Source organism: Austrofundulus limnaeus, unplaced genomic scaffold, assembly GCF_001266775.1.
Source record: "Austrofundulus limnaeus strain Quisiro unplaced genomic scaffold, Austrofundulus_limnaeus-1.0 Scaffold139, whole genome shotgun sequence".
In the NCBI taxonomy this organism is placed as follows: domain Eukaryota; kingdom Metazoa; phylum Chordata; class Actinopteri; order Cyprinodontiformes; family Rivulidae; genus Austrofundulus; species Austrofundulus limnaeus.
This window is the reverse complement of record NW_013952541.1, coordinates 1211175-1221136: the sequence shown is the minus strand read 5'-3', so window position 1 is coordinate 1221136 and position 9962 is coordinate 1211175. Positions and strand designations below refer to the sequence as shown.

Genomic DNA, 9962 nt, shown 5'->3' with positions numbered 1-9962 from the left:
ACTTACTTACTTACTTACTTACTTACTTACTTACTTACTTACTTACTTACTTACTTACTTACTTACTTACTTATTCTGAGAAAAACAGTCAGAATTCTAAGATTAATGTCAGAATTCCTTTTTTTATTTTTTCAGTGGCCCTAATCCTCTTCCGTACATTTAAGAAAAACACCTAAAGTGAATGTTATTTTTCCAGCTAACAGTTCAACAAACATTAATGAAACAGGCTAACATCTGAACAGGATGGACAAATGTTTGAAACAAAAGAATCGTTCTTTCATGTGGTTTTACAGATAAAGCTCAGTGGAAAATTTGTTACGACACAACTGGACCTGAGCTGCTGTAACACATAAATGGATATTTAATGTGTTATTACACTTTATATTGAGTAAACCCTTCTGTAAACCATCATTATTTGTCCTACTGACCTGAGTTATAGTAAAACACAGAAGCAGAAGCAAGTTATTTTCATTTTGTTTTGTGTTTCCGTTTGCTATCTGCAGCCTGTGAACGTTCCTCACACCAGCATGTGGGAATGTTCATTCCATCACTAAAAAGGAATCTGCTGCAATGTTTCCCTCCCTGTGGGGAAGCATTTGCTCGGATTTAGATCAAGACCCCTGGAAAACAGAAATGGTAGAAAGCCTGGACTGTTTATCATCTGTGAGATGTGAGTTGTGGAAGCAAAGAGAGACAAATTGTTCTACGGCTCCTCCGTGTTTGTTTTCTACTCCACTTGGAAAACTCATAAAGCACTGAGGATCAAATGTGTAAATATTAGGCTGATGCTGATGTCCTTTTAAAGCCATGGATGGAACACTTTACTCACTGATAACAATAATATTTTTGTGCTATTGCATTAAGAATACTGCAAATAAAACTGATTTCCTTAATTAAAAAAATGTGATTTTTTTCTTTATTTATCTCTACAAACATTACATGAAATAAAAAAAGAATAAGTGCATTTCTTCCAACATTATATTTGTTTTTGATGTAGTTTAAAAAGTTAAAAATTAAGCAATAAATTTCCCCCGTTATTCACTTTGGCACAGGAGTTGCCTTTAATGCTGGGAAAGCACCCAGATAAAATAAAGAACTGGTTTGGAGTCCAAGGCTGTCAGTGTGCAACATTTCTGTCCGGGTTTATCATTTGAAAAACATCACTTTTATTATCTTTTAGCATTTTTATTAGACATTACTCCTGCTTTTTTGAATCTGGTGCATCTTTTGTCACAGCATGCTGTCAAGATCAGGTTAAGGACTGAACAAAAAGCAGTAAGCTTGAGTTTCTGCATTAAATAATACACAAATCTTGGAAAACGGCTTTAATTTATAGGACTTTTGGTCTCATAGTAATTAATGTCCAGCAAATTTGAGCACATTCAAATGTCTGATAAATCATCATCTAATGAAACAATCTGGGCTGAAGAAGGGGAGTTCTGTCTGAGTTTCATGGTTCTTTATCCACCAAACACATCTTAATGTTAAAGCAAAATTTCTGATTTAACTAATAGACAAGCAAGATTAAAGCATCACAATTTCTTTTAGCAAGGATGCAGAGTTTTGTATATTTAAGCAGTGGAGATGTTTAAAACCTGTTCTGGGAAAGATAAAAAGAGGATGGATGGTTTCAGCGCCCTCTGGTGGCTAAAGTTCATAATCAGGTTGAATAAAAGTTACTAGCACAGGTGAACATGACGAGATAATCCAAATAAATCTGCTTCATCAGGCTGCACAAACTGACACATTTCTGTTGCTTTCTCTCAAATARGCCACTGAATTTATTCTTTTCATTTTATTTTCTTTCTGTAGAACAACGTTATCAACCAATAAATTTAAGGTTCTTTGCATGGAATATCTAGCATACCTGAGGTGCAGAAATATCACAGTAAATATAAGAAAAAAACTTTCATTTATTCTAATTTTTTATTTAAACAATGTGTTTATTTCAGTGATGTTCTTTAAAACAAACCAGTAAATGTTGTAAAGCTTTGTCAGTGTTTTTTCTCATGCAGAGGCCAACAATAAAAAAAAAAAATTAAAAAAAACAGATCTCACAACATCTTCAGATTCATATACATGAACTGTTTTCCTTCATTATTAGATGTGTTTTTATGTTTGTGATATTTTCGTTTGATTCTGTCACTGATGGAAAACATATTTGTGCCCCAGATTTGACAGAATCCTGCAGCTTGTGCAGAGCTCTGAAACTTTATTTCTTTAGGTTTTTGATGCAGTCATAACTGTTAGAYAAACTCAAATGTGTTGAAAATGGCATCTTTTACATTTCTGCATCAGGTAAAAAGCTGGTTGTAAAACAAAAACATGAATAACAACAACAAGCCTCAAATTCTGAGCAGAATTTATAAAGTTTTTGCTTTTTTCACCACTAAAAACGAGCTGTTTTCTGTTCCTCCACATGGTTTGTTGCACAGAAACATTTCCTGTTAGTAAACTCTTGAGATCTTTTCAAAGCAAGCTGTCCATTTCTCATTACGACGGCACGCGRTGCCAGAACTCATAACAAATACACTGGCAGAACCCAAAAAGCATGATCAGGACGAGGCTGGCTGGCACCACGCTCACCAGCAGCACCCCGGCTGTGGTCCTCTTCATGATGAGCAGGTAGACCCCCATCGGCAGCGAGCTGAAGTACAGGAGCCCCAGCACCCACACCAGAGCCCGGGCCGAGGTGTGGCACAGCAGGGCCACACAGTTCCACACCGTCCACCTCTGGGAGATGGAGGCCAACGAGTCCAGACTGGAGGAGYTCTGGTTCGACGCCTGGAGATCCTGGGTGGTTGCTGATGCAGGCGGAGGCTCCACGATAGTGATGACTACAAAGTTGGGGGAGCTCCGGATGGTGGAGTACGGGGTGGAGGAGGAGGTGTACATGGGGGACGTGTTGCCACCTGTCAGTGAGCTCAGGTGTCTGGGGTTGAGGAGCAGCTCGGCTGTAGAGTCCTGACGGAAGCGCAGGTTCCTCTGGTTCTGAAAGGCCAGCGATGCCATCAGATTACTRTCATCCGGCAGATTGATCACAGCCTCTCGGGGCAGTTTGGTGACGTACCGACAGAATGGACACACCAAGACGTTGGAAGGTGACTCACGCAGGTCCAGGATCTTAACGAGGCACCTTGAACACAAACGGTGGCAGCACTCGAGCACCTTTGGCCTGCAGCTCCCCAGGTTGTACGCAGAGTAGCAGATCTTACACTCCATCTCCTCAGAGCTCAGTTTCTCCACGCAGTCACTAACATCCTCCAGGTTTGGCTGCTCAATCATCATCTTGATCCTCCTTCGAGATCAGCGGAAAAGTCCAACCAAAATCTCAGATGTCTGCTCAGCTTGCAGGAGCACAAAAAGTTTCCCATGGGTAGAGGTGGCGACACGTTTCCACTTCACTGGAAGTGTAGAGTGCATTGTGGGTACCCGTCGGGCTTCTGCTGTGTATCAGAGAGTGGGTTCGAAGTGGATGGAAGAAGCCCCTGGCAGGTTCTGTCTTCTGTGGTCCGCCTGCCTCCGAGCAGTTGGGGTGACCGTGGCTTTCACCAGAGAGGAAGAGATAAATGTTAACACAGCAAACAGCGGCCAAAGGACAACAAAGCAGAGCCTGTGCAGACCCGAGCTGGAATTTTCGAGTCCGATCTTTTGTTGCTCTGTAAAATTCAGTCCAATTAGTGACTGATGAACACACAGAGACGTGCACAAAGAAGCCTCTTTAACACTTGCAGAGCTCTGAAAAAACCATGACTTCAACAGCAGAACAGCATATGTTGCTACTGTATGTACACAATAAATTAGTTTGTGCATATTAAATATCATTAAAAAATAAAAAGAGATGGCAAAAACATGTCATGTGAGTCAATTTTTACAACATTTTATTCAGTAATTTCTATACTCTCTCTTAAATACAGCCAACTAAACTAGAAAAAACTTTACTTGCAGATAATTAATAGTTGTATCTGCAGCTTCTCACCTCTTTTCGGAGATTTATTCTGGATTTCAGCACATTGTGGAGCATTTGAGTTTCACAGATTAAACACAAGTGTTTCTCTAACCCAGGTCAGGGTTTGACCAAGGATAAAAACTAAATCCTGAATTAAGGTCTGATTATATTCAAAATCTTATCAAGCAGACTTGTGCCTGAGTTCATTTAACCCTTTACACTGAGATAAAGAACAAGACAATCAAATGAGCATTAATTTACAACTTGCCAACTCATTTTCTCAATTAACATTTGTTGCTTTCATTTGCCAAAACGTGTTTTATTCTTTTTGAATAAATTTAAGTTTTGTTTTCTTAAACCCCCTTCACCATCAGTATAAATTCAGTGCCTTGAAAAACAAGATTAACTGGATGTTTATAAGTCTGAAATGGTAGAAAGTAGAGCAGGTCATTGTTGCAATCCACCGTTTGGCCACGATTTGATCTTGGCTCAAAGCCTAAACTGTTCAGGTCACACTGGGGAAAAAATGGGCCAGAATCTGTTTGTAGCAGCAAGTTTCTGTTGACTCCTCCGAAATGAGTTCTGTTGACTGTTCTTGTGTGGTCCAGTTTGTTATTCTCTCTATGTAAAAATTCTTCTGTCTGACTGATCAAAAATAAATAAATAAAAATGAGCAAAAGCAACACATATCTCAAAGGTTGTCTTAAGATGATTTGTGACAGATAGTGCAGCTATTTACCTGNTATATATATATTCCACTGATTGTTTCCATCTTTGATCCATGCATTTTTATTAAACATTTATTCATGGGTAGTTCCTTAACTTAAGTGTACATTTATTTTCCTTTTAGTCACTCTTAGCCAGTTATTACAATATTATAATTAAGCACAAATGAAGGCAGTTATAGCCTAATAAAATGCACTTACAAGACACAAAACCATGACGTCACTGTGCWGAAACACAACAACACAAAAAGCCGTTAAAGTCTGCAGCTGCAAGAAAGCTTGGACTAAAACAGGAAGTGTGGCTATTTCCCTTTCACAATAAAATCTGAAGCACCATTTCATTATGTTGAAGTTTTTGAACTTTATTTGCAAACATTTCTCCAACAGAATTAAGTTAATATCTCTTCAAATAGTTTAACTAATTTAAATCTGCTTCAACATAATACTACATACTACTATGTATTGTCTTCTTATATAATTTTTAGCATTCAGCTTATATTTTGCTACTGTTAGCTTTTAACCTCAATTTTGCTACTTTTAAGGACAAATGTATGTTTTTAACAAGCTTGCTTCTCTAGTTTTTGATATTTTAACTAATATTTTACTACATTTAACTTGCTTTAGCTTATTTAAGCTTTTACAATCAGTTTCATAATTTTCAGAAAATCTCACATTTAATTTTTTTTTTTTTTTTTTTTTTTTTTAGTGATTGGAATTACGAATGTAAATGTTTTCTGTTTTTATTTTGTGGGTTTTATTTTGAAAACGCTAAGCCGGAAACGGGTATGGTTGACGTGAATTGATGTATTTGTTTTGGTGGAGAGGAGCGGTAGAGCTGAGGGATCCGTTTAGCAATGCTGGGGAGCCGGGAAGCAGGGGAGGCGATCGCGAACCGGACCCACCCCGGGGAGGAGAAGCCCCCCGGCCGCGCGGGACCTCATCTGTCCGGCCTGGTGAGCTGGAAGCGGAGACCGTGCAGGACCTCAGCCCTGTTCGCTGCAGCCAACACGGTGATCTGGTGAGCATCATGACGCAGGGATATCTGTGACACCTCTGACCTCCTGCATCAGTCATTACCTGGAGAAACATGTAAAAATAAACAACCAGCTTCCCTCAATTATTCCTCCCAGATCTGAACATTTAATGGTTTTATTCTGAGCAATGTTTGAAAAGATTTTTCTTCCAGTTTGAATTGCAATTATGGCTTTAAAACAAATAAACTGTTGTAATTAGTGTTACAGTATATTGAAATTTTGTATAGAAATATTAAGTCAAATACAATTAATTTTGTAAACTATCTCCTAAAAATGCTGACTTTTCATCAATGTTTATGTTTGCTTGTTTATATTTACTGATGATAAATCCTGTCCATATTTTAATGAATAATGTGATTTGTATCCCTATTTACACATAATTTAATTTAATTCAAAGTAACGTTAAAACAAAAACACCAAATAAAAAATAAGTTTATGTTTATTAAAGTATTTTATTATAACATTTTAAAATCTGCATCCCATTCGTTTGATTCGTGAAGTGATGAAAAGAAGACTAACTTTTCTGAAGAGGATAAATAATTTGTTAAATTTAGTAAATTAAAACACATTTTTAAATAAAATACTTAATGAATGCATGGATTGCTTGAACCTTTCTAATGAATCAGACCCCTAAGTGCATTAAACCTTTAACAGGCCTGTACCCTTCAAATACAAAAAGTCAAAGAAAAAATATTTATATTTAAGAAAATTAGCAAAATACACAGGATTTTACCCATTTTGTCTCACAACTGGCRTATTTTTTCTTGAATTTGGTTCARCAAAGTGAAACAGGAAGTGACATCAAAGGGGAACTCTTTAAGAAAAGAAACTTTCTAGTCTTTGTTTATTGAAACAATCTTATTTAAACTCATCTTCAGCTCTGATAGTGACTCAAAATAATCTAAAGAAACATCAGATTCTTCTCTAATATTGCCGCATCGCTCTGTTTACATGCAGACATTCCCCTTTGACATCACTTCCTGTTTCTTCACATGCAAATATCTCAACAACTGTTCATCTCAATGGCGTGAAATTTGTTTTAAAATATGTTATCAATGTTGTCTTTCGAAAAACGCATCCACATTTATTATAAAAATTTGATGTCACAGGCCCTTTAACGCATCACTTTAATAATCGTCACGACAAACTAAAGAAACTCCTGTGAGATGAACTGAACTGGTTYTGTGTCTCTGCAGGTTTGTTGCCTTCAGCTCCTGTCGGGTCTACAGCCTCCTGGCCGTYCTGCTCGCTCTCCTAGTCATCATAATAACGGCCAGAGATGTTATTTGGACCAGATTTTCGGGTAACATGCAAACAAATCTCAAACTAACGAGGCAGTGTAACGATATGATTTGTTCCTGCCACGATAACCAAATCAAATGCAAAAACATCAACGAAAAATGAACAAGTTGAGTCTAATTATCAGAAATGTGATTGGATGCTGGGTCTGTATCCTCCTGTCTGAGGGAAACCTAACTGTTTAATCTGATCAGTAGAGAACTTGGTTAATTTGTAGTAGCGTAGCGACATMTGTGGAAGTCACAACATACAAAATAAATAACATTTTCATCGGAGCATCTTGATGAGTCAGGATGACACAGCGTAATTTGACACTCACTGGGCTAAACAATCACAGATGTCTCTTATCACTAATGTACATCTGTTTAAATTGATCTGCTCTTATGGTCTGGGATAAAAATACATTTCCCACAGCAGAAGCAACACTATTCAACCTGTGCTTTAAATTAATCGGAGGAGTAACGACTCTTATTGTGAAATTTAGGTGATGAAATGCCTTTTAATCAACCTGTTAGTGATATGAAGCTCAGTGGAACCCAGAAAAGATGATGAAATTATCAGTATTATTTATAAAAACATTGTCCCTACATCTTGACTGCACATTAGTCTGTTTCAGTTCAATTTAAATGAGGCAGCTGGTTGAAAATAACTACTTTGAMGGATAAAAAGAGTCACATTAAAGTTCATTGACAAAGGAACACTTATTTTTCTTTATGGATGTAAATTAAAAATTGCAAAAAGGCACGCTGATTTGGGGAAATAATTAAAAAAATGGGACAACGAAAATGTGATCTATTTTTACTTTAATCTGTGCTAAAAAGTAAAACTCAGCCTTTTCTGTGTGCAGGAGCTCAGCTGTGGAGCAGCATGACAACAAGGTAAGACTTTAACATCCATGAGATGGAGGTTATATTTGTTATTATTTTGCAACAGGAAAGTGTCAGAATATATTCATTTTTTAAATTTATTTTTGTTCTTTATTATCATGTTTTTGTCTGGTACTGACTCTGATTCTAACATTGAATATTGATTTTAGGAGGATTTGATGCGTTATAACAGCTTCAGCCTTAGAAGATACTAATGACAGAAAAACCACGGAGTCGCTCATGTTGACATCACACTGAGGGTTTAACTGATTGAATGTGACTTTAAATTATTGCCATGTGATCAACTACAGATTGTATTGCATTTGTAAACATGACTGTAACATTTCAGCTTCAGAAACAGACTGAGCTGATAATAAATCTTAAACTCTCTGCCAGTTAACTGCACAAGCCAAAAACTGCAGATTTGTTTGTCTGCACTATAAAAGGGCTGCATTCATGCATGTAATTAACTTCCACTGACCACATGTCCTCTTGTTTTCAAGAATAAAGATGTACGGTTTCAACCCCTCTACACTCTGCACAACTTGCATTACCTCGTAGATCATGGCAAATTTAGAAAACTTCCTCCAGTGTAAAGGCAGTCAGCTACACTCAGACTGGGGTTTATATTTATTAATTTACCCACGAAATATCATTTTTTATACAAACAAAATAAAAACACTGCTGTCAGACTTTTCACTTCACTGTAAATGACCCCTGCACCGCCTAAAGTTGCTGGGTTGTGACCCGTTTGGCTGACTCGGACAGTTTTCCACCAGTGATCCGCTCCACTCTCCTGACCTTTATTTTGAAAGCGACTGGTGGTTGTCTGATACTCGATGCCACAGCTGGGTCTGTGGGAGGTGTTGGGGATTTGAAGGCGCCACGCTGAATGCAGCACATCTGAGTTATGTAACAAAATGTCAGGTGAGGTTGGGGCATTGTGTTTGCATCTGAAAAACAAATTAAAATTTTATAAAATACTACAAAATAAGAATAAGCAGAACTACAGGTGATACTGATACAAGCTGTGGTTCAGTTTGAAGTATTTTCTGATGTTTTCATTAAATTCTGAGATCCATTCAGTTCTCATGACGTTAGATTTAAAGATGTCATTAATTGTAACTTTCTCTGTCGCTGATGCTTTTTGGCCAGCAGGATAGRATTGTGTTGTTGTCACCTGCTGTTCTCTGTCAGTGGTGTTTTAACTGAGGAGGAAAAACACACAACAAGGATCACACTGCATAATTATCAGCTTTAAAATTCACAACATGTGTTTCGTACRATTCTGGGTTGACAAGAACGCTGCTTGCGTGATGTCAACAATAGTGATGTTCCATATGATGTCCCAACAGGTGCAACAAGACTGGAAGGAGATGATCTATCAGTGCTGTTGACACTGAGTGTTTATGTGTGAAGAGGTTTTAATTATCAGGCCTACGAGCCTGAACAAACACCATGTGACCTTCAGAGATTTGGGCTTTAGGCAGCTAGTTCCCACAACAAATACAGTTTCTTAAGAGCAGTGAAAGCTGATCACAGTGGGTGTAATTACTGCCTGTGTGTGTCTGCCTCTGTGTGTGTGTCAGTGTGTGTGTACTCGTTTCTGCTACAGAGTGAGGACTGTCGTGGTTTTAACCAGCAAAGTGAGGACATTTTTGGGAAGTGAGAAGATCCTCTTTTTTTGCTGCTTTACTGCGCTCTACTGGTTAGTTTTAGATGTATGGTGTGAATTAGGTTTTTGGTTCAGCTTAGGAATAGACYAGTAATTGTTACGGTTAAGAACAGACTAGAAATAGTTAGAGTTAGGAAAAGACAAGCAATGGTTTAGGTTAGGAATATAGTAATAGTTAGGGTTATGAATAGACCAGTAATGGTTAGTTTTAAGGAAAATATCTGGGTTAGGCATAAATGCAGCTACAAAAATGAATGGAAGTCAATACAAAGACCTCAGTTTGGCGGGGTTGTTTCTGGTGACATTTGAGGACAAAAGTCGAGTCCCCATTTGGTTTAAATGCCATTGGTGGGTTGGGGGTTGGGTTTCGGACCAAGGTGTGAATTGAGTTTAGGTTAGTTGTAGGGTCAGGTA

The 9962-nt window shown here is 37.7% G+C and overlaps 2 protein-coding genes across 2 annotated transcripts in view; one reads left to right on the top strand and one right to left on the bottom strand.

Moving 5' to 3' along the window:
- Window positions 1–1912: 1912 nt before the first annotated feature.
- Window positions 1913–3550, bottom strand: rnf182 (ring finger protein 182). Its single transcript, XM_014016159.1, has one exon. The coding sequence runs from the start codon at window positions 3286–3288 to the stop codon at window positions 2494–2496; it is 795 nt and encodes a 264-aa protein (XP_013871613.1). The 5' UTR covers window positions 3289–3550; the 3' UTR covers window positions 1913–2493.
- Window positions 3551–5478: 1928 nt separating this feature from the next.
- The window catches only part of retreg1 (reticulophagy regulator 1), a 20990-nt gene continuing 16506 nt past the window's right edge, over window positions 5479–9962 (top strand). Inside the window, exons 1-3 of the mRNA XM_014016158.1 lie at window positions 5479–5692; window positions 6905–7011; window positions 7855–7885. Coding sequence (XP_013871612.1) covers window positions 5529–5692; window positions 6905–7011; window positions 7855–7885 — 302 coding nt within the window. The 5' untranslated portion in view covers window positions 5479–5528. The remainder of the gene's footprint in view (window positions 5693–6904; window positions 7012–7854; window positions 7886–9962) is intronic.